Raw genomic sequence first — 24,737 nt, 5'->3', positions numbered from 1 at the left:
ACATTACTATTCTGTTATATCTCCAGCCCCCTAAAGATGGACCTTTTGCTTTTGTTTAGTTTTACTGTTGTGCTGGCAATCATACACAGAGCCTCCAGCATCCTGAGTGAGCACTGTGCCCCCAGGCTTCAGCCCCTCCTCAGCTGATTGTTTTCAAGCTAAGCTGACTTCTTGTGGGGTTTTTCATCTTTCTGCAACTGGGCTCCTATCTGGAAAACTACTATCTTGATTGTGGTGGGGGAAAAGATAAATAGAGAACTTCAGAATCTGCTAGAAATTTTTGTTTATTTGTTGAAAATCTGCTTTGGTGCCAGGTATGGCTAGGTACTGGGATGTGACCAGGTATTAGGTGGACAAAGCCCCCACTATCAGGTAGTCATGCATTCTGGACGACTCTCTAATACGTTACAAATTAATTGCACAAGGCAGCATTTGATTGTGATAAATACAATGGGGAGAGAAATTAAGTAAAGATGTATTCAATGAGGACGTTATAAGGCTTTGGACTCCTGCGTTCAAAGGGAAGGAAGGACATCGAGAGCTGTCTTTACCAGAGTGTTTTGGCTCCTGGTCCATCAGAAAATTGGTCCATACCCAGGATCTGGAAGTACACACTAGGAGAAGGCCCAAGAAAAATGGAGAACTAACAACAGTCTGGTGACCGATAAGAACATTCCAGGTTGGTTACTCTTAATGAGTCCTGTATTCAGTGGTCTCTCATTGAAAACATTTCCCTAAAGTTATATTTTCTAATATCTCAGGAGCGATGTTGTTTGGGATGGTTACAAAGGATAGCAATAAAGGAAAATTCAAACTGGAGATTAATAAAGTGTTACATCAGAAGCTAGGCAGGTAATAGATCATTTACAGGGGGTGTTGCCACTGGAGTTATCAAGAAGAAAAATAGACTTTTGAATTCAAAAGACCTTGGAACTCACACAAGGACAAGGATGTAATAACTCAATGTCTTTCAGGTTAAGATCATCATGCTCATGCTTGAATTTGGCTCGGTCTTTCAGGGAAAAATGTTCAAGCTCTGGCGCCGTGGAAATGAGGTTTGAATTCTCTCCATCACTTATTAGGTTAGTGACCTTGGAATTTCACATAATCTATTGGTATTTTTAGTTTCTCATTTGAAAAGAGGAGGATTAAAGCTCAGAATACCCATGATACAACCCACAGACCTTATGAAGCTCAAGGAGAAGGAAGACCAAAGTGTGGATGCTTCAATCCCATTTAGAAGGGGTAACAAAGTAGGAGGTAAAGGGAGGGAGAAAGGAGGGGGAGGGAGAAAAAGGGGGCAGGATCAGGTAAGGGAAGGAACAGGAGAAAACTACAGAGGGTCAGGAAATTGAATAGAAATATGAAGCAGTGTGTGTGTGTGTGTGTGTGTGTGTGTGTGTGTGTGTGTGTGTGTGTGTGTGGTAGCCACTGGAAAGTCCCAGACTCCAGGAAAGTGAGAGGCTCCCAGGACCCAACAGGGATGACATTAGTCAAAATACCCAACAAAGGGGAGAGCCTCTGTCGTGACCACCTCCAATAGATAGACATGGCCCCCAGTTGAAGAACGGGGCCACCCACCCATCTCAAAAATTTTAACCCAGAATTATTGTTCCTGTCTAAAGGGAATGCAGGGAAAAAAGAAAAAAAAGGAGCAGAGACTGAAGGAAAGGCCATCCAGAGACTGCCCCACCTATATGCAGCCACCAAACTGCAACACTATTGCTGATGCCAAGAAGTGCATGCTGACAGGAGCCTGATATAGCTGTCCCTGGAAAGGCTCTGCCAGCACCTGACTAATATAGATGTAGATACTCACAGCCAACCATTAGATTGGGCCCGGGGACCCCAATGGAAGAGCTAGGGAAAGGACTGAAGGGGCTGAAGGGAAGGGGATTGCAACCCCATAGAAACAACAATATCAACTAACTGGACTCCTCAGAGCTCCCAGGGACTAAACCACCATCCAAAGAGTACACAAGGAGGGACCCTAGCTGTATATGTAGCAGAGGATGGCCTTATCTGACATCAATGGGAGGAGAGGCCTTTGGTCTTGTGGAGGCTTGATACCCCAGTGTAACATGGATCCTAGGGCAGTGAGGCAGAAGTGGGTGGGTGGGTGGGTGGAGGAGCACCCTCATAGAGGCAAAAGGGAGGGGCATGGGATGGGGGGCTTGTGGAGGGGAAACCGGGAAGGAGGACAGCATTTAAATTGTAAATAAGTAAACAATTAAAAAAGGAGGCTTAAAATTGCTACTACCTTGGGCTGGAGAGTTGGCTCAGTGGTTCAGCGCACTGACTGTTCTTCCAGAGGTCCTGAGTTCAATTCCCAGCAACCACATGGTGGCTCACAACCATCTGTAGTGGGATCCGATGTCTTCTGGTGTGTCTGAAGAGAGCAACTGTGTACTTACATACATAAAATACATAAATCTTTTAAAAAAATTGCTCCTACCTCAAAGGATTATAAATGGAGATGAGGATAAGCAATTAAGGGGTTAATACAGTAACCGATAATGCTGTCTGTAAAAGTGGTGAACAATCATAATCATTATCATTCATTGCAAGCCTAAGATTAAGCAAGTTGAAATATGCAAAGTACCAAGCACCACAGCTGTGCATTATGCTAGGTAATGATTAGCTTGTATTACTTTGACATTGGTCATCAGGTTTAACCCTACAGCTCATTATAACATCTAAGAGTGAGAGAGAAAAACCCGACCAAGCTCTCCCTCTCCTGAACCCCATCTTTGTTCATGCCAAACTCTGGGGACTTTCTGTGGGGGTCAGACTTTCATTGTAGTGGATACAGGGCCCTGTAGGTCTGAAAAGATGAAGTCTGAGGTAAACACGGTCTCGTTAAAAGCCGTATTAGATCTGGGAGCCTGTAACTGTCCCGGATCTTGCTCCTGTTGGTCTGCATCCCCCCAGCAGCCATCACTGTTGTGGAAGAACTACCTCGGATTCCTAAGCCAGACAGTTCCCACCTGGCAGTAAAACCAAGCCTGGATTTTATGATGTGTTCTAACCGTTACACAAAACTCTTTACACGCATGCTTTACCGAAGAAAATGAACAGGGCACAGCTACCACCATTCTCTGAATTTTTTACAAGAATGAAGCTGAGGCTCAAAGACATTAATGGATCCAAAGATTAAAGTTTCTGAGGGGCATAGGCAAGATTTTAGTCTGGATTCTCTGGGACTCTAACATTCTGCTCTTAACTGTCATTTATACTGTGGATGTGACATTGAACATGTTCATACTACTTACTTTTTCTTTTAGCAATTTAAAAAAATTTTCCTTTAGCCATCAAATAAACATTTTCATATCCTGCTATGTCTCAGGGCAACATTCAAGGGTCCCATTATGACAGTTCCCCAAGATTACTCCTCTCCTTTGCCTTTCAAATGACGGTGTGTCCTAAAAATCGGACGTCGATTGACTACGTAGCTTAGAAATTCAACGAGCATATTGAGGATTCTGTGTGCAGGGCACAATGTTATCTGCAAAGGTGAATATGAAGGAGGACTTGTTCAGGTTGTGTAAAGGGAGGCTTCCCTGGTGTTGGAGTACCACAGAAAGGGTGGAGAGTTCCCTAGAAGAAGTCTTTCATCCCCAAGGATTAGCTGAGAACGTAGAAGGTATTAGATCTGCCCCCTTGAAGAAAGGGAAAGAGACAGGTAGAGAAGATGGCACTACAAGTGTGAACAGCGACAGCATCATGGGTGTGGAGCAGGGTTATAGTGGAGTATTCAGAGAGTAATGTTAGGCTCAAGGAAAAGGAATTATCGAGATATGCAGCTATGAAAACACCTTGCAATCAGATCTATACACCCACTTTAAATGTGCTGTTTTATGCACATAGGTTTGCAAGTATAGACAGGTGACTGTGCACTGAGTAAATCTTGATGGTCAAATTTCACCAAGGACAGGCAAGGATGGAAAGAAAGAAATACTGGATGTAGAGACTTATGGAAAGGAGTGCTTTGAAATGCTGCCCTCTGCACATGACGTGGCCATTGTACCTTCACAGCAGGTTTTAGTCCTTCCTGGTAAGAGAGTGCAGCTTGAATTCTGCTGCAGGTCAAGTTCTCAGGCTTTTTTTTTTCTTTTTAAGTTGGAGGCCGGTCCCAACATGGAATAGGTTTGGCTTCTCACCCCACAAATCATCGCCATGGACTTTGTGTCTAGAAACAGTAAGACAATTTCTTTACCCATAGTGATTGGAATGTTGTGATGAGATATTTTAAAGACTTATTAATTTTATTTATATCACTACACTGTAGCTGTCTTCAGACACACCAGAAGAGAGCATCAGATCCATTATAGATGGTTGTGAGCCACCATGTGGTTGCTGGGATTTGAACTCAGGACCTCTGGAAGAGCGGTCAGTGCTCTTAACCCCTGAGCCATCTCTCCAGCCCATGATGAGATATTTTAAAAGGGAACTTTTTCCATCAAATGTTCTGAAACCCTAGGAGAACCTCTCAGTGTGGGAATATGGAACCTTTCAGAAGTTTGTTGACATATCTTTTTTTGACTATCTTCTTTATGTAAGCAAAACTGCTTTAAAAAACTGTATCTGGGGCTCGTGCAAGCTAAGCAACAGCTATCCCATGAAATTATGCTTTCCATCCCCACTAACCATGCTGGAGTTTTTAGGTTCACTTTTCTTTGATGTCATTGTTTGCATTTCTTATGTTATTGGGGGTTGGGTACCTGAAGGAAACTTGGTTTAGGATAACTTGGTTACCAAGTGCTGGATCAAACTTTTAGAGTCTGACATCAGCTAGTTTATCTTATATTTATTTAGGTACAGAACAATTTTGGGAAAAAGTCTCCTCGTAACAGTTATCCCAAGCCAACATGCACAGTAAAACTTAAGGCATGACTCACTCATTAAGTACATATAACCATGACGATGGGCTCTATAGCTTAAGGGCCGAGGATCTGGTGTGGTCTCTGACCGAGACAGTGTAGAGGTCCAGCAGGCTGTAAGTTACCTATGACATCTCCTTTAAGGATGGGTTCTGTTGACCTAGAAACGAAGCTAAAGATAGAGGTGTAGTAAGGTAGCATATGGTATAAGCATTAAGTCAGGGGGATTTGAGTATGGCCTAGCAAAGGTTATTAGATTAGTAACATCCACTCCCAGCCTTCTGGGTAGAAAATGTGTACATTTCCTCCATTGAGGAGACAACCCTGCGTGACTACCATTACTGGTCTCTAGTGCTTATCTGTGAGCGTTTGTGCCCTCTACATTATGTCAGCCACTTCTTTTTTTTATTGCAATGTTATCTTTCAGGATTTGCACTGGATTAGGCATTAATTGGAATGTTTTAAAAGTTTAAACATTTATTTTATTATTACTGTGAGAATTTCATACATGAGGACACTATTTACATTATTTCCACCTTATGCTCTCCCCTTCCAACTCCTCCCATATTTCCGGCTCCCTCTCAACCTCTTCTTTAATTATTGTTGCTACAACACACACACGAGCATAGAAATATAACCTGATGGGTCTATTTTGGGTTGCTCTATGCATGTGTGCTTAGGTGTGACCACCTAGGATTGGCCAACCTACCTGGAGCCTCATTTCTAATTGAGATTTTCTTTCGTATTTGTATGTTTCTACTTTTGTAAACTCCTACTTTTATAGATGTAGTATTTCTTCTTATTTTGCAAGGAATGTTAGTGTTATCTTTGTTTTTGACTTCTTTCTCTCTTCCTGTCTGTCTGTCTGTCTGTCTGTCTTCCTTCCTTCCTCCCTTCCATCCTTCCTTCCTTCCTTCTTTTCTTTCTTTCTTTCTTTCTTTCTTTCTTTCTTTCTTTCTTTCTTTCTTTCTTTCTTTCTTTCTTTCTTTCTTTCTTTCTCTCTCTCTCTCTCTCTCTCTCTCTCTCTCTCTCTCTTTCTCTCTTTCTCTCTTTCTCTTTCTCTCTCTCTCTCTCTTTTCTTTCTTTCTTTCTTTCTTTCTTTCTTTCTTTCTTTCTTTCTTTCTTTCTTTCTTTCTTTTTAGACAGGGCCACACTGCATTGCCCAGACCAGCTTCAAACTCCAGATCATCCTGTTTCTGTGTGTTTTTAGTGTGGTGGTACAGCTTTGCGACTCCCTACCTGGCTTATTGTATGCATTCTCAAACATCTTAATTTGTTCACTGTGTTTTTAGAGGTTCCTAAACCAACAAGAAGTAGTGGCTATCTTGAATATGTCTTTCCATCTTCAATTAACTAGTGATTTTAATCTCTTAGGTCAGTTTATATTCAAGAATGGACATCAAACACTGTTTGGAAACTATGATGGATGGGACTGGTTAAAGAGTAGGTTTTGGCCAGTCAAGCTGAACTCTTGTTGGATGCTCTAAGGAGAACCCTTCATTGGCATGGGTACCCATGCTCTGGAAGCAGAGCAGGAGAATGGCAGCTGGCCCAGCTTCAGGACCTGGTGTGTCTTTCCTTCTTCATCTCCATTGCATCCTCTGCCTGCAGAGGCTCTTGCTGGTGTCGCCTATCAGGAAATGTCTACAGCTTTCACGACACGAGCAAGAGGTGAATTCCCAGCTGCATGGGTTTATAAGTCCCCTTTAAAAATGTTTTTAACTTGCTATGTAGCTCAAGAATTTAAAATGTCTTTCTGTTCTCAGAAGAGTCATCGTATCTTTCTCTCCGAGGCTTCGTTTGAATTCACTTTCCGCTCCTTTTCAGCTTTGCTTTCCAATTTCAGTGCAGGCGAATCTCTCCATGGTAGAAGAGGAGCAAGCTGCAGGTTAGTACAGACGTGTGGAGAGAACCATGTCCCATGTCCATCACAGGGTCACTGTCCAGAGCAGTTCATACCACTGCCTCTGACTCCAAAGGGCAGGGATGAGAAATCCTGTTGGGTCCTAGAACCCAAACACCTGTTGGACAATGGTTGGTAACATTGATAAAACTGGGTCATAATCAGACAATCTGGCCTTATAGAGCTTGTACATTTTGTTTTATACCCACTCTACTAACTAACTTGGTACAGAGTGGACAGAAGTAAAGTCAGATGTGTTGGGGATGGTGATACATCTTCTTGAGAAGGTGTTTAGAAGAGTCTTAATCAATTGCTCATTTTTCTTCCAAAAGAACAGGAACATTGAAAATCCTCCCACTGACCTTTCCGTTGGCCTCCAGGATGGAATCATTTTTCAATCATTTCAAAATCTTTCTATTTTTACCTTTATCAAAATATTTCTCCAATCTCAAACCTAAAGGGCACGTTAGGAGGAGGAAAAGTTACAAAACATTTCCCTGAAGAAAGGTGTGTGTGTATTGCATATATGTGCACTGTGTGTATGTGTATGCCTCTCTCTGTGTGTTTACATGCATGCATGCTTGTTCTGTTGGACATGGGTGACGTTGCATTCTTGTTGCATGTTCATGGGTAGATAAGTCTGAGCCTCGTAGGCAACTTGAATCTAGCCATTCTGAATCCAGTTGATAGCCCTTTCTTACATTTTCTATCCTGCTTCGATGAGATACTATTTCTTGCTCTGTGATTGGCACTTTCTGCCATGCAGAGTGAATCGTAAGAAACAAAAGTTCTACAACAGTGATAAGAGGCAGTTTTGAGCAGTTGTTTAGAATGGTGCAAATTATCCAATGCACTTATAAAAATTACTTCTGTGTGTATGTTGGGGCTATGCACATGCGTGTGCAGCTGCATGCATTTGTGTTCACACATGGAGTCCAGAAGAAGGAGCAGGTATCCTCTGTCATCTTTTCTTATTCCTTTCAGGTAGGGTCTGTCCTTAAAACTAGGGAGTGTGTTTTTTCAGCTAGGCTGGAAGCTAGCAAGCCATGGTCCCCCTACTGCTGGGGATACAAGCACACTCGAACTGCCCAGCTTGTCATTTGGGTGCACATGATTGTGTAGCAAGTTTCCACATCACCAAACAAACCAGAGTTACTCCCCAGCCCCATGGGAAATGTTATCATGAACAGTGCAAAGGGGAGAGTTATTCAGAAGACTATCTAACATGCCCACAAGACGCATGACTGGTGCTACATCAAGAAAGTATCATTTCAAGCATCTCTAACGACGTGAGCAGATCAGACAGACACCACGACCGACTCTGCTTCTCTACCTTGTTGGCTCTCCTGTCTACAGGCTTTTTGGTGTCTGAAAGCCCAAGAGTTAGACCCAGACCCTGCCATATCTCCATGTTATCTCCGCAGTGGCAACTTGACTGTCTTCCTAACTCCAATCGATGCCGCAATGCAATGGTGACTTCATTACTAGATGACTCGGATTCAGGGATTTGGACCCCAGAGAGCTTGAAAATCCTATTTATGAATGTGTCTCTGGGGCTGTTTCTGGAGGTTGGCATTTGAGTCAGCAGACTGAGCAAGGAGACACCCTTGCAAATGCTGGTGGGCACAATCCAATTCACAAGAGCTAAGGGAGGACCAAAGGCAGAGGAAGAGACTCTCACTGCTTAGGTTAGACATCTCCCCATCTTGTGCTGGACACTGGCACTCTTGGTTCTTGGTTCTTTGAACGCACACTGGAGTTTTGTATCCATGTGCCCCTCAGTTCTTATAAACTTTTGGCTGGAGCTGCAACTGTGCCTTTTGAGGACTGAGACAAGTCAGTCCCTCATAATCTCTCTCTATATGTCTGTGTACCTTACTGCTTCTGTTTCTCTGAAGAACCCCGATTGAAAAATTGGGAAGAAAATACTGCACTACTGACTTTCCAGACTCTTTCTCTCCATTTCTTTTAGTTTCTTAAGTATAACTAGTATTTTGTGGTTGTTATTTTTCTAAGACATGGCAAACTGTTCATCACAGTTCTAAAGGGGCGGAGTCCTAGATCAGAATACTAGGGCAAGAACTCAGTGAATGACAGATGCATTAAAGAAGTTACCAACCACGGGCAGAAGTAACAAAGGCTCTAACCTAAGTTAAGGAACAGAATTTCAAAGTGGATAGAAATAGCTGGATGAGTAACTTCACACACAAGGAACAGTGAGTGGCCTGTGCCCTGCTACCATTGAGGATGGTAGTAACCCTGGAGAGTATTTTTATAATGCTGCCTTCTGTAGACTCATGACTCAGAAGGAAATTCGCATGAGGAGGTGTCTTAGTGTTCTACTGCTGCAAGGAGACAGCAGACGAAGGCACCTCTTAGACAAGAAAGCACTTACTTGGAGGCTTGCTTACAGTCAGAGGGTTCATCCATGATCATCATGACAGAAAGTAAACACGCATGGGGCTGAGAGCTTACACCTTGATCGAAAGGCAGTAGGCAAAGAGAGAGAGAGACTAGGCTGGGTGTGGACTTTTGAAACCTCGAAGCCCTCTTCCAGTGATGCACGTTCTCCAACAGGACCACACCTCCTTATCCTTCCCAACAGTTCCCCAGCTGGGAAACAAGCATGTGACAATACAGGAGACTATGGGGCCATTCTCACTTCACCCTCCACAGGAGGAGAACGGGACTATAACAGAGATGTGATGTTTGTTATCCTTAGAAGTGAAGAGCAGGCTGAGCTGAGCCCAGGCTAGACTTAGCCTCTGGAGCTCCTCTTCTCCTCTTTAGCATTATCTCTTCTACCCTCCGTGTTTGCTCAGTGCCTTTTCTTGCCACCCACATGGAGACCTGCTTTACTCTGTACTTCTGCACAGAATATGCACATACAACCACAAAGCCTCCTTCTCTCCCTCCTCTCTGTTTGTTCATTTCCAGCTCATTCAGGTTTTCAGAGAAAGGACGTGGTCAGAAGATCTATCTCACCTCTATCAGCTGGTGGGTCTGAAATTAGGATCCAGTCATGTGGGGTGGGGGTTGGGTGGCCTATGGGAACTGGGGGCCTGCTAAGCATTTAGCATGAGTCAGATGCCATTTCAAACACTTCGTGTGCATTAACTCATTGGTTTCATTGCAGCCCTGTGGAACAGATTCCTGTATCTCCATTTAACAGATTAGCAAGTGAACATTACATCCTCAGGTCCAGACAGAGAGATGAGCAATGGAAAAGCTGACTTATCATCGTGGGGTAGTGCAGATAATACATAGTGAAGAGTCAACCTGAGCACCTGTGGCTCTAGCATAACTCCTTCAACTGTTGTCATCTAAAGCTTGAGTGGGTCGGGATTGTCCAAGAGAACCTCATGCATATGCTGGACAATTATCTGAGGCTGTAGGCTCAGGCCCCCTCCTCCAAGTGATCTTTTCAAAGGGTACTTCGGGTTCTTTGCTTAGTAGCTAGATGTGAAGAATTCCAAATGTCATCCAGAGAATTACATTGATGCAGCAGCAGCCTCCAAATATGTCACCAGACTGAGTTGTCCCATAGGCTACAGAACACACAGCCAGGCAGACCAAATCAAGATCCTTGAGTGACACATAAACACACACACACATATATAAACACACACGTATATAAACACACACACATATGTAAAACACACACACAGATATATAAACACACACATACACACACATACACATATAAACATGCACACACATATATAAACACACACATACACACACACATATACACACACACATATACAACATACACACACACATATATAAACACACACATATAAACACATATATAAACACACACATATATAAACACACACACATATATAAACACACATACACATACATATAAACACACACATATAAATACACATACACACATATAAACACATACACACATATATAAACACATACACACACATATATATACAAACACATGCATGCGCGCGCACACACACACATGTTTAGCATAAAACCACGCCTTTAAATTCTTTTGTCCCCATTTAGAAGTGGGGTCTGTATACTGGTGATGCTCAATCTTGACTGTCAACTTGATTGGATTAATAAAGGCCTAGGAGATTAGTGAAGCACACTTGGAGCTGCTTGTAATGACACACACAGAGACAATTAAATCATGAGGGCTCAGGCTTAATCAATAGATTAATCACTTGATGGATTCCTAATGTGGTAGCAACAAAAGATAGGAAGTGGTGGCTCCTGGGAGGAAGTCTCTGGGGGCATGTCCTCAGGGCCTGCTTTGGCTGGCTCTTTGGTATTTCCTTTTTCTTTCTGCTTCCCCTCCCCCAGCAAGGGAGGCTTGCCCTGTGCTATCTGCTCTTGCCACCACCATGACTTCTCAGAGCACTCAAAGCCAAACAACCAGAGGCTGGACACTCTGAAACTGTGAGCCCACAATACAACTTGATACTTTGCCTCTTTAAGGCATGTTGGTCACAGCAACTCAAGAAGCAGAAGAGTGCCTTCCCTCTGACTCTGGGCTGGCTTTAGTGGCTTGCTTCCCCAGCTAGTAGAACAGAGAATATAATGTGAGAGATGTTACCTGACTTCCAAGGACAGGGCTGAAGAGGCCACAAGCCTGGCTCCTTTCAGAGGATTATGTTGGGGAAAGTCAATGGCCAGGTCAAAAGTTTGTCATGTTGGAAGGGCTGAATTTCCAGGTAGCCAAAAGCCAGTGTCACATGTCAGCTACATGGTGAGTCATTTTGGATGTCTGGCCCATATAAACCTTCGAATGGCAGCATCTGATCGCAACTAATTTAGAGACTTCAAGAAAGAACTGCCCGGAAGCCCGAGGAGCTGCAAAATCACAGGCAAAATAAACTAAGCCACTAAAGTTTGGTTCACTCAAAGAACAACGACGAGCTAGCACAATTGACTCACTGATGCCTGGGCAGTGTTCATGTGCCCCTGCTCCTGTGCTGTGCTGGTCTTCTCTCCAGGGAGTGTATTATAGGGACTAAACAGGACAATGAAGACTGTGCACATGATCCTGCTTCTGCCAGGCTCCCTCCCTCTGCATTCCCCACTCCCCACTCCAGCTGCCTCTGTAGAAAGGGGGCAGTATTCCTCTGCAAAGGCTGGGTGTAGGGAACGGAAGCCACCAATGAGGCCACTGAGAATTTATCCCCTTGTCCTATTTTATCTGGTTCCTGCCATGGCCTGTGAAGTTCTAGCCTTCATCCCAATGTGTTAGCCAATCCTAAGATGGGATCCACGTTTCCTGGCTGCAGTAGCAGAGAGTCTGCTCCTGGCTTCCTTCGGTGAAGATATAGAACTCAGCTCCTCCTGCACCACGCCTGCCTGGATGCTCCATGCTCCTGCCTTGATGATAATGGACTGAACCTCTGAACCTGTAAGCCAGCCTCAATTAAATGTTGTCCTTCTTAAAACTTACATTGATCGTGGTGTCTGTTCACAGCAATAAAACCCTAAGTAAGACAGAAATATGCTGGTCATTAGTTGGGTGTCTCTGCCATTATCCTCTTTACCTGAGCTTTATCAGAGATTACATAAGGCTATAATTGGACTGCCATGGGTGTTACCAGTAGGTGTTCAGTTCAGGAATGGCAATCTAAAGGTAGTATGATTTTTGCCTTTATTTTTTGCTTTAATCTCCACATTGTTTAGGATTGAACCCAGAGCCTTGCATGTGTAAGGCAAGCGCTGCATACCACTCAGCTACACTTTCATCCCAAGTGCACTTTTTTGAATTTCTTAGTATTTAAAGTTTACTCATTTTTCCCATGACTTGTCTTGCAAACCGTTCTTTTAATCTAGTTCAACGCTTACCCATTTATTCTAGTTGCAACCTGCCTCACAAGTGTCTTGCTTATACATTCTATTTTTCCTACTATTTTACATATGAGAGGCAATACAGTAAGCCCTCAAACGAGCAAGTGCTTATCAGATCTCTCATCAGCTAAGGCAAATCACCTGGCTAGGCCTACAGTTAATACACTGAACTACACAGGCCAGAAGACAACAATGGTTTAATTGACTGGGAGTGACTACTGACAACCTACTACTTTTATTTTAAGGAGAGGGTCTTGTAATGACAATTCTCGGTTGTCAACTTGACTATATCTGGAATGATCTACAATCCAGAATTGGAAGGCTCACCTGTGATCCAGATCTTGAGGCTGGGAGACACAAGTTTCTGACTTGGAACTTGGCATGGAGATCTTGAAGCATAGTGGCTATGAATCCCAGGAGACTAAGGCAAGGAGATCTGAGTTCACAGTCAGACTGGGACAAAAGAAGTCCCATACCTAGGCATGGTGGTACACAACTTCTGCTGGAGACCCTCATAAGGACATTGGAAGACAAGAAGGCTAGGACCTGGTTTACCGATGTGCCTGCACGTTACACAGGCACAACCCAGAAGTGGACAGCTGCAGCATTACAACCCCTTTCCGGGACAACCCTGAGAGGTACAGGTGAAGGAAAATCTTCGCAGTGGGCAGAACTTCAGGCAGTACACACGGTATTGCAGTTTGGAAGAAGAAATGGCCAGATGTACAATTGTTCACCGACTCATGGGCTGTAGCTAATGGATTAGCTGGATGGTGATGGTGTCTGTTTACAGCAGTAAAATTCTAAGACAGAAGTTGGTCAGAATAGGCCTGACTATGCTTTTGTTTGGAAGAATGTGGATTTGGGAACTTTGTATTTGGAAAGCAATGGGGCTTTAAATGGGGCTTCATGGTTTATCCCAGTGGGAATGTGGAAGACTTTGTTGCTGAGAGTGATTTGAACTGTGCAGACCTGGCCCAAGAGGTATCAGTGGAGAAGAATTTCAGTACGTGGCATGGAGACTGTTTTCATGGTATTTTGAACAGCCAATGCAAGTCTTATAAAGGTCAATATTTAATTGGGGCTGACTTACAGGTTTAGAGGGTCAGTCCATTATCATCAAGGCAGGAGCATGGGAGCATCCAGGCAGGCATGGTGCAGGGGGAGCTGAGAGTTCTACATCTTCATCTGAAGGTTGCTAGCAGAATACTGGCTTCCAGGCAGCTAGGATGAGGGTCTTAAAGCCCACACTCACAGTGACACACCTTCTCCAATGGGGCCACACCTTCTAATAGAGCCACTCCCTGGGCTGAGCATATGTAAACCATCATAGGTCTCATGTAGCTCACATTGGCCTTGAAGTTGCTATGTAGTTATGGTTGGCTTAGAACTCCTTGGTCTTCCCGCCTCTGCCTTCCAAGTGCTGAGGTTACAACTGTGCATCACCATGCACTGCTCACCAATGTACTATTAACACATTTAGGCAATGGTTGATAAGTGTATCAGGCAGGATCTGCAGAGAAACAGAGTCCATTGTTGTGTGTGTGTGTGTGTGTGTGTGTGTGTGTGTGTGTGTGTGTGTTCCAACAATGGCATCTGTATGCTGGAAAGGCAGAGAAACCCTCAGTACTGTAGAGAGCATGGGTGCTCAAAGATAAACACTGGGGAAAGCAGGAATATTAATCACACAAGGTTGTCTCCTCAATGGAGAAAATGTATATGTTTTCTATCCAGAAGGCTTGGGAGTGGATATTGTTAATAGCCTGGAGACCTTTGCTATCTATAGAGCTAGACTACACTGAACTCCATCAGAATGTTTATCCCCGACTCTTTCTCCCTAGACCTCTATCTCTATTTCTCAGTCAATGGAACCCATCCTTAGAGGTGTCATTACACTTTCATAACCTGGTGACCTTTATTCTATCTGTATGACCAAGATCACACCAGACCCTAGGCCCTGAAACTAAGGAAGGATGGTGTACTTTACAAAAGAGTTTCAATGTAGTCTTGTCTTAAGCTTTACTCTGCAGGTGGGAATGGGATTGTCGTTACCAAGAAACTTTTTCAAAATTGTACTGTATTTAAATAAGTCTAATATAAACTGTCCTGGTGTCAGACTCCAGAAGTTTGAGTCAGCACTAGCTGACTGCTGAACCGAGGTTCCTTCTTGGCCTGGTGGTTCATTTACCCTCTGCTGTAGAGCTAGCTTGCAGGGACCCCCATCCCCTAATCTCCCCACCCACACCCACCCTCGGGCCTGTACATGAAATTGAATGTGCCCACAGACCTAATCTGGTGCTTGCGGCTTGGGAGATTCCCGGAGGGTTTCAGGTCTTCATTCCAGATCAGAAGGCTGAAGAATCTGGACAGTGGCGTCATGGAGGACGGCAGTAGAACAAAGAAGGACGTGTTCGCTGGTAAGACTTGAAGGCAGTGTAAATGAGCAGCACCAGTTTCACACGGAGTCCCCTTCCTCTCTAGACCACCTGGCAGAAGGCGCCACCCACTCTAGAGGAGGGTCCCCCCACCCCCAGTTAACTTTTGGGGGCATTAATTTTAACCGAAGGTTTTGTAAAAAATAACAGCCGATTGGGCTCTCCGACATACTTTAAATCATCTCTCGATTACTTATAATAACCAATACAGTGCAGGTGCACGGAAATAGTTGTTTCACTGTTCTATTAATGGAATGATGACAAGAAGAAAGTCTGCAGATGCTTCAGGCAGACACACATTTTTTTCCAAGTACTTTTGGTCTGAGGTTCATTGCATTTGCAAATTCAAAGCCACAGATTGGGAGGGGGTCTGACTGTGCTGTCTTACACGTGTATAGCACATTCACTCACTACACGCAAGGTTCTGAGCTGGTTGCAGCGTTGGTTACGATAAAGGGATTTGGATCTTAATTACACTTGAGTAGATTTATCATCTAAGCAGATTTATGTTTCTAAGATAGGGTGCCTAAGTGTCCTTAGATAGGTTCAGATAAAGCAATAATCTTCCTTACAAAGAAGGGAAAGCTTCATGGAGTAGGTGACATTTGGCCCTGGCCTTGAAGATATCTAGGATCTGGATAAGAGGGATGAGAGAACCACAGAATTCTCTCCTCTGTGTGGTGCCAAAAGAGGGACGTAAATCGCTAGAGACCACTAGAGACCACTCGAAAAAGATTTACAACATTCTTGCCCTGGCTCCAGAGTTAGCAATCTGCATGTAAAGAGCTGTCATGCCAGGCAAGAATAGTCTCCTCCGCAAACCTTAAGTCTCAGTATCAAACCCTCCTCTTTTTGGGACGGGTTGAACCGGCCCAGCCTTCCCCAGGGAGCTGCCAGGGAGGGTGTTTAGGCGCCGCACTGTCTGACCACGGTGGGCACTAGCTTGGCGAAGGGCGCGGCTCTTTGTGCTTCAAGTCCCACAGGCCTGGGCAGGGTGCTGTCACCCCACGAGGCTCTTATCCATCCCGCTGCTCCTCCAGGGTCGTCCGAGATCCAGATTTAGGACGACGTCGCGGAGAACAGTGCGGCAGCTGTACCACCACGCTGGGCATCCAACCCTGAACTCTTTTTTTGCTGCTCCTTGCAGTGCACTTAACACAGGCGGATGCCGTCTGACAGGGTACGCGCCCCTTCGTTTCCTTGCCACGCAAGGGAGTGGGTGGAGACTCCTGGATGAACCCCGTCCCCAGCTGCTATGCGCCGGCGTAGTTCCGCCCAAGCCCCGCCCATTTCCTGTCGCCCCGCCCTCCTATCCCGGGCTCCACCGCTAGGGGTAGCGGCTGCGGCTGCAGCTAAGGCCTGACAGTCTCGGCGCGGTCGCTTTGAGGGCGCAGCAATCCTACGGAGTGGGGCCGGCGTGAGGCCAGAGGGTGGGAAAGCGGCCGGCGGCGGAGGGCGGTGCTGAAGGAGGGCGGCGCGCGGTGACTCATCCCTCTGGAAGATCAGACACGCTCGCCGAGCTCGCCCGCGTCGCCGCTCCTCAACCAGGAGGCGCCCGCCGGTACCGCCCGCCCGCTCTGAGCTCCCGGCCCGGCCGCGGCACAGAAAGTTTTCCTGGGCTCACGGCCTGCGGGAAGCGGAGCGGGCACGGCTGAGAGGCGGTCGCTGCGCGGGCCCGCCGAGTGCATGGTGCCGGGCGCCCGGGCCGCGCGTCTGGAGGACCCGGGGCGGGGCCGGGCTGAGCCCAGCTCCTGAGCCTCTGTCCAGCTGCGTCCATAACGATCTTCCCTTGGGACTGCCGCGGGGGTCGCGCTCCAGCGTCATGTCCCGGCTGCTGCCGCTGCTGGGGAGCCGGACGGCGCGCAGCCTGAGGCCGGGCCCTGCCGCCGCGAACCGCCCGCCGTCCTGGTGCAGCTGCGGCCGGGGACTGCTGGCTCTCGGGGTCCCCAGTGGTCCCCGGCTTCTGGGCACTCACCCCAAGAAGGAGCCCATGGAGGCGCTGAACACGGCGCAGGGCGCGCGCGACTTCATCTACAGCCTGCACTCCACCGAAAGGAGCTGCTTGCTCAAAGAGCTGCACCGCTTCGAGTCCATTGCCATCGCACAAGGTAAGCGGGTGGGGCCGCTCGGGAAGACCTAGTTCCCGGACCCCTGTTGCCTCCCCACACACTGGTCTCGCTCCTGGCACTGCCGAAAGGGGAAACTTTCCACCTCCCAAGCGTCCCCAAGACAGGACACGCGCGGATCATGCCAGGCAGCTAAGGCCGAGCTTGGCTGGTGCCTCCCTGGCAGTGGAATTTAGGAGCTTCATCCTGATATGCCAGCTGAGTCTCAGGGTTTGTTTTGGTTTGCCCTGTGTCTCCTCTCTCCAGCCCCACCTCCATTCCCTAAGCCTTTGTGTCTTTCGAGAGCCTGTACCCATGCAGGTGGCATGCCCTGCCTTGTCTAAGAAAGTACCAGGAACCGGGCAGGCAGGAGGAAACTTTCTTGAAGGTGGGTGGATGTTCCCCCCCAAGATGCTCTAGCTTGTATATTGCTTCTCACATCTGGCGGTGGAACGGCCCAAGGAAATCTTTTCCTGGCAAATGGAAAGATTGTATTGAGCCAGCAACAGAGTGTGTACCGGAAGCCTGGAGATTCACATTGAACTCCAGAGTTTGTTTCCATGGGGTCTGAAAGAATGAAATGAGTGAGTTTTTTGGGTGGTTGGGGTTAGGGGATCTGTGACTTGAAAATGAAAAACACACTTCCACTTAAAAATAATCGGGAAAGGATGAAAGGAAAGCTATTTTTAAACAGACATGTTAAGATAGGGTATTTTTAAAACAAGTGCGGAATGTGGTAGGTCGGAATTGAGTGTACGTGGAAAGGCTACAAGTTCAGAAGAAGATTTGAAAAGATGCAAAGACCAAAATGGATTCAGTCATCTTGAAAGTTTGCGTTTGGCCTCTGCATGAGAGGAAAGTGAGTTCTTTCCTGATGTTAGCACGGCTTACCATCACAACTTAAGAAACTTTCTATTACTAGTATCCTTTACTACTATAATTTTTTTCCAGTTTAGGAGATTGCAAGTCAATATAAAGTAATGGATAATTTCAGGCATTGCTTACCCACACACCTTTTACAGGAAAATGCAGTATTAGAATCAATTCAGTTAGTAAATCACATTACAGAAAATCGTAACTGAAGACTAGCATACCTTTAGTCTATGTGTGTATTCTATGTGTGACTTAAAAAGACTCAGTTCTGAAAAGGTGCTCTTTGAAAACAATATAGGCAGTCATATCTTAGAAAGCTTTTGTCACTCAGGTGAGATGATCATTTTCCCTTTTCTAAAGCAAGGTTTTGGAAATTCTACATTGTCAACATGCTATAAGATTGGAGGGTCCTTTGAATATAATTTTATAACCGTTATTGAAAAGCATGTTCCACAATACCAATACCTGACTTGCTAAGTTTTCTCGATTTTTGCACATACCAGCAGTGTATGTAGGAGTGTTACATTTTCTAATGGAGACAGTATTTTTAAATCTAAGATGGTTTTAGATATCCTTGGAAGGACCTAAACCTCAAGTCTGTGGAGGTCATTAGCATCAATAAAACTTAATGGTCTAAGTTATTTGGGGAAGCCATTGGTAATTTAAATGTATTTGTTCAGGGGGAAAAAGGGGGTAAATATATAGAAACAATTTGGTGGTTTAATGCCTCCTCTTTATATGCTAAAGCACTTCAAAGTTCGGGCATCTGTTTTTATTGATGCTTCTGACTAACTTTCGAGTTAAGTGACACTTAGAGGTGCTGCTGCATTAATTTTTAGCATGCCTTGGTGCTCACTTAACAGTTTTATCACCAGTACACATAGCTAAGGGGATAGGTAGACTAAGTTACCTTGTTCACCAGTTACGTAAGGTAAAAGGATCTCACTGCATTGGGAATTCATGTCCCTCATTCATACTATTGCTGAAATAGTCTGTTTGTTCTTTTTTAAATGAAAACCTCTCATGTTTACTTTGCTTTTTTCAGTATTTCTTGGTTGTTGTTGTTGTTGTTGTTATTATTATTATTGTTGTTGTTATATTATTATTATTATTATTATTATTATTATTATTATTATTATTGTCACTTACTTGTGTGAGCATGCCCCTGCATGCTTGTAGAGGCTAGAGGACAATGTGTGGGGACTGTCTGGTCTTTCTCCACCATACTGGTCCCAGATCATCCAACCCAGGCCCTTAGGCTTGGCAACAAGTACCTCACCAATGGGCCATCTCATTCATCTTACTTTTGTAAGCTACCAACGAATGGACCAACTGTCTGAGTACTAACTCTACTTTCTAATGAAATACAGTCACTGGAAGAAGGACTGTTTCTTATTATAGGAAGCCTGAGTGTCCTTGGAAAGGTGCTGAGGTCATCCTGGAAATCATTCTGGCTTTGATAAAACATTACATAAAGAAAAAATCATCTCTGCTTTGAGATGGGTCATACGATCTGCTGAAATTTGTCACTCAGTCCTTATCTTTCTCATGTGTCTATCAGTAGGCCTGTGGTATAATTTGTGACAAGATATCACTCTAGAATCAGTTTATTACAGATGAGACAGACCTTGTGGGATATCTTATCTTAGCGAGTTGGGTCATTTCGATTTAAAAATGACACACTGATTTTTCCTTTCCAATCTGAAGACAGTTTATGTTCTACTCTTACCTGCACAACTTGTTTTCTCTTCCAGAGGTGGGAGGCGTTCATTGACAGTAGGGTTGGCCCTGTCACAAGTAGAGCCGAGGAGCTGATGTTGGTACAGTTGCTTGTGAACATTAGCCACGATTTTCAAAGCAGAATCCTTCTTCCTCATTTTTGTAACTAACATTTCTGTTTATAATTATTTTTAAAGTCTTTAAAACTACACTTTGCTTTTGAAACAAGGCAGTAGTCACTGTATTAGTTGTTACCTGTTACATTGAAACAAGTTATATCAAACATACAGAAACACAGAACCTCACAGTTTCTAATGTTCCCAAATCCTGGAGCTACTCATTTGGGTATTTCTTATCCATAGTCTCTCATGATATTGAAGTCAAGCTTTTGGCTCTCTGAGGTCTTGGCTGGGGTTGGAGGATTCATTCCTGGCTTGACTCACTCACATCGCTGTTGGCTGGTGGTGTCAGTTCTTTGTCATATGGGCCTTTCTACAGGACTGAGAGCTTTCAAGACAGAATTCTTGGAGAGAGGGTGAGAAGGGGTGTTAGGGGAGGGAGGACAGTGCTCAGGGAAGGAAGGAGTACGGGAAGCCCGTCTTTTATAATGCAGGCTTAAAGTAACATCTCTTGTTTGCTGTGGTACCTAGTAGGAGGTTCCAACACGGGATGTGACTGTTGCATCAGAGATCGGGAGCCGCTGAGGTCATGCTGGAGACTGGTTGCCGTACTTACTAAGGTTTAGTGAACAGTTACTGTAGAGTTATGTAAGACAAGAGCTGGTTCTGGCAGAGATATCATAAGAGATGAGATTTGAAAAAAAGCTTCTTAGGGAATATTATTGTCATATATATTCAAAACTTAAAAATTTACATATTGCAAATAAGATATATCAAAGTGTTAGTTACCTGGCAGAGGTGATAACATGATCATGGTTTTCCCTAAGGTGAGGCTCGTCTATGGCAGTCAGGGCTGGCTGACTCCTCTGGTGTCCCCATGTGGGTCAAACTTTGACTGTATAGTTTGTGGTAGTAAGGGACTGTGGTCACACTTTAAAAAGAAAAGAAAAGAAAGAAAAAAGATCATTTCCAGGTGAACAGTGCAGTTTTTCTGTTAGCAGCAGGCTCATTAGCTTTCCTCTTTTTTGTTTGTTTCTCTGTATAAACAGTAACTATGTACTTTTAAAATTTGTTTTTGTTACTGATGTACTCCATATTACTTTTATAATTCTAAAGTGTAAGTCTTCACTCCTTCCCCCTTTGTGGCTGTTTTTAAAGGTAGGATAAAGCACTCTGTTTGGAGTACTTGGCAAGTAGCCTAAAGGGTATTAGACAAAATGAAAGTCTGGCAGCTATTGGGTTGGACACTATAGAGTGCTTACACATGAACAAGTTTTGTCACGGAGATCACATTACTAGGGATCATGTACCTTCAAAAACTTTTCCCCTATTCTTTACAGTCTGTTCCTTAGAGGACTATATGAGAAAGAAACAGTTGTGCCTACCTCTTAGCCTTTGGGATGGATTTGGATGAGCTCAACTTTTGCTCAAAGAGAAAAGCATTTCCTATGCCAATTAAGACACATGAATAAAGACATTTCAGTGCCTCAGCTGGGATAATAAAAGTGGAATAAAAGGAGGGTGTCTTAGTTAGGGTTTTACTGCTGTGAACAGACACTATGTCCAAGGTAACTCTTACAAGGACGACATTTAATTGGGGCTGGCTTACAGGTTCAGAGGTTCAGTTCATTATTATCAAGGCGGGAGCATGGCAGCATCAGGCAGGCATGATGCAGGAGGAGCTGAGAGTTCTACATCTTCATCTGAAGGCTGCTAGAAGACTGACTTTCAGTCTTAATCCCATATCCACGTCCGCAGTGATGTGGATACTCCAACAAGGCCACACCTTCTAATCCTGTCACTCCCTGGGCTGAGGATATACAAACCATCACAGAGGGATAGCCCAAACTGGGCTCAGCCAGAGAGTCCAAGAAGGGTTTACTCACAGGGGTCTGGGCCCAGCTAGAACTGCTGACCCAGGCAGATACAGGTTTCCTCAGCAACAGTGTCTGTGACATTTCAGAATAGCTGTAATATTTAGGTAATAGGTCAGAGTTCCTAGAAAAAAATGTTCCAAGGGGGGTAGGAGAAGCTGTAAAACTTTGTATCAGTGTCCTATTGCTGCTGTAACAAGTTTAGTACCCACTTGGTGCTTAGAACAACACACTCTTGTAGAGTTTGCAACTCAGGGTCCAAAATGAGTCTTAAAGGTGCTCGTCAACAGACCTTGTCCTTCTGGAGTCTCAGGGGAGAATCTGTTCCTTGCTTCTTCCAGCTTTTAGCATTCCTTGGCTCTTAGCCTCATCACTTGAATCTCCGCTTCAGTTGTTGCATTATCTTCTTTCCCCTTGACCTTTTTGCGTCCCCCTTGTAGGGACTCTTGTGACTACATTTAGTTTTCATGAGCAGTAATCATGCCCTGGGAAAACCTTATGGTACACACCACTGTACAAAGCTTGTGATGTTTAGGACCCAGTGAGAATTCAGGATGATGGCTCTCAAAATCTTAAATCACAGTTGTGAAGTCATTTTGCTGTATAGGTAGCATATTCAAAGGGTAGAGGATAGCTGTGGACAACTCTGAGGTCCTGGATCCAGCTTCCTACAAACTTGTTATGACCTAATCTTGGAAGCCCACACTGTCATCTTTGCTGCCTGCTATTGATCAAGAGATTAAGTCACTAGGGCTATTCTAGATTCAAGGAAAGAGAAATCATGAGCTAGCGTTTTATGTGAGTGACCATGTAGAATAGTTGTAGTTCCTTTAATCTATATATTAATGTTTCTGTTGAAGGTTTTGCAGATCATTATGTTAGTTTTTATAAGGTTACAGGGCCCCGTCTGGAACATTTGTTCCCCCATCAGATGCCAGCACAGTGATTCTTTAGACACCGAGATGTACAGCATTCCTCTGTCCTTACCAGGATTTTTTACTTTCTAAGTGTTGGCATTTGGGGCTGGGAAATTGTTTGCTGTGGGGGCTGTCCCCTCCTAGCCTATAACAGCATTTCTATCCTGTGCCTACCATTGACTGTGGCACCCTTGCATGCTTTCCTAGTTGTGTTGGCCAAAAATGTCTCTAACCGTAGCTACATGTTTCTTGGATGGTTGAGAATGTGAAACCTCACAGAGAGAGGCTTATCAAAATCTCCTGGCTGAGAGACATGGCTTACATGAAATGTTGACATTGTTTCTTTAGCTGTTCGGGCCTGTCTGTCCTCTCATCTACCTGTCTCATCTGCCTGTCTGTCCTCTCATCTGCAGTGCTGGCTGCTAGCCACAAGCTTTCGCTCCACCATTCTGCCCACCTCACTGTTTTCCATGTGTTTGTGTCTTGATAAGGACAGAGGATAATTCCTGACCTATTTAGCCTATCATCTGTCTGAACTTTACCAGTAACTGTTTTCCTCCGTTGTGTTGTTTCTTCACTTAACTAAATTCTAAACACAGCAAAGAAAATACAGCTTTTAAATAAATCAAATATTGCTCTGGTTTAATTTACTGTCTTCCATCCAGCAGTCACTTCTTCTTCTTCTTTTTTTTTAGACAGCAGTTGGGGCAAGCAAATTTTTAATAAAAAAATTGTGGGTGGGAAAGTTGGAATAGTGTGAAGTAAGTCTTTTATAGGCTCATGAAGAAGGTTAGCTGGAACCGAAAGAAACTGGGTGATCTTGAATGTTGGGTATGACCTGATATTAAATCATTAGTAGAAGAGATTTAATTTTTCTAAAAATAGTGATGTTTGCATAATCAGATTCTTGTCTGCTTTCCTGTGGTGTGCCTGCTTACAAAATCACTGGAACAAATAGAGACCAAATCCCTGCGTGCAGATTTTATTAGCTTCTTGCTCAAGTCAGTTGAATTAATTAGTATGTAGCTTTACAGGACTCCAGTCTTGTCTTCGCCTCATTGCTTCATGTCTTCTTTCAGTTAAGGCACACAATCATGTAACAAGCAGTTACATGTTGAAAATCACCTTAATCTGATTAATGTTTCACAGGAAACTATGAAACGTTTATTCTGCTTGCCTTTGATGTCGTATTTCCTTCTCTGTCTTAGAGAAGATGTGAGTATGCTTATAACGTACCTTCCATCAAGTGCCACCATCCTTCTGTACTGTATTTTGGTACAGTGATTTTCTCGGAGGCTACTTCTGTTTGTAGACTTACTAGTCTTTACACCAAATGGTGGCAGAACACAGCTGTTATAGGTGGCATCTCTGTAGACTGTCACAGTGAGAGTGAGGTATGCCAGGCTTAGCCTGCTCTCCATCTCCCTCTGGAACGCTCACACATTCAACTCTGCTCTCTTTGATTCCTGGTGGCTATTTCCTCCTCTGAGGAGGGTGCTTCTTGGCCTCTCTGCCACTGTTTCTAAGGCATGCGACTCTGCCATTTGTTACTCTTCCACAGTCCTATTGTGCCACACTCATTTGGTAACATTGAAGTCCTATTGTGCCACACTCATTTGGTAACATTGTGGACCTACTGTACCACACTCATTTGGTAACATTGTAGACCTGCAGTACCGAATCCAGCTGGTAATATACCCATCTGGTAACATCTCCTAGTCTGTCTTCTGAATTTTTGCACAAATATGTATTCAATATAGAAAAGTAAACATGGCATCATTGCTTTGTCAGTAGGAGATCTCAAAGTGCATAATAGTTAATAAGATTGTGTAAAAGTTTGGAAAAGTAAGGAAAGCAGTATTTGAGTTCATTCATAGCTTTCTGTATGTATATTGGATTCTTGTGAGATAATTATGGAGAACTATTCAGTAGTTAGTAGGGTGTCGGGACACTGGTGTTTCAGGGAAATATTCGAGCTTGAGCATCCTACTCACATAGGTAATAACAGAAGCAGGCAGAGTGAGTAGAGTAAAAGAGGAAGCTCCTAGAACAGTGGTTTTCAACCTTCCTAATGCTTCGA

At 44.3% G+C, this 24,737-nt stretch overlaps 1 protein-coding gene, 1 long non-coding RNA gene and 1 other non-coding gene across 3 annotated transcripts in view; all 3 read left to right on the top strand.

Annotated features, from left to right (window-relative positions):
* Positions 1-1,012: 1,012 nt before the first annotated feature.
* Positions 1,013-6,578, top strand: LOC116890106. The gene is made up of 3 exons (XR_004386528.1): positions 1,013-1,082; positions 4,120-4,198; positions 6,255-6,578. It is a non-coding gene; the product is annotated as an uncharacterized LOC116890106 (long non-coding RNA).
* Positions 6,579-16,411: 9,833 nt separating this feature from the next.
* Positions 16,412-24,737, top strand: part of Tmem65 (transmembrane protein 65) — a 43,984-nt gene continuing 35,658 nt past the window's right edge. Inside the window, exon 1 of the mRNA XM_032915801.1 lies at positions 16,412-17,158. Coding sequence (XP_032771692.1) covers positions 16,873-17,158 — 286 coding nt within the window. The 5' untranslated portion in view covers positions 16,412-16,872. The remainder of the gene's footprint in view (positions 17,159-24,737) is intronic.
* Positions 20,648-20,803, top strand: LOC116890579. Its single transcript, XR_004386742.1, has one exon. It is a non-coding gene; the product is annotated as a U1 spliceosomal RNA (small nuclear RNA).

This window comes from Rattus rattus, chromosome 1 (assembly GCF_011064425.1).
Source record: "Rattus rattus isolate New Zealand chromosome 1, Rrattus_CSIRO_v1, whole genome shotgun sequence".
NCBI lineage: Eukaryota > Metazoa > Chordata > Mammalia > Rodentia > Muridae > Rattus > Rattus rattus.
This window is presented reverse-complemented; position numbering and strand designations above follow the sequence as displayed.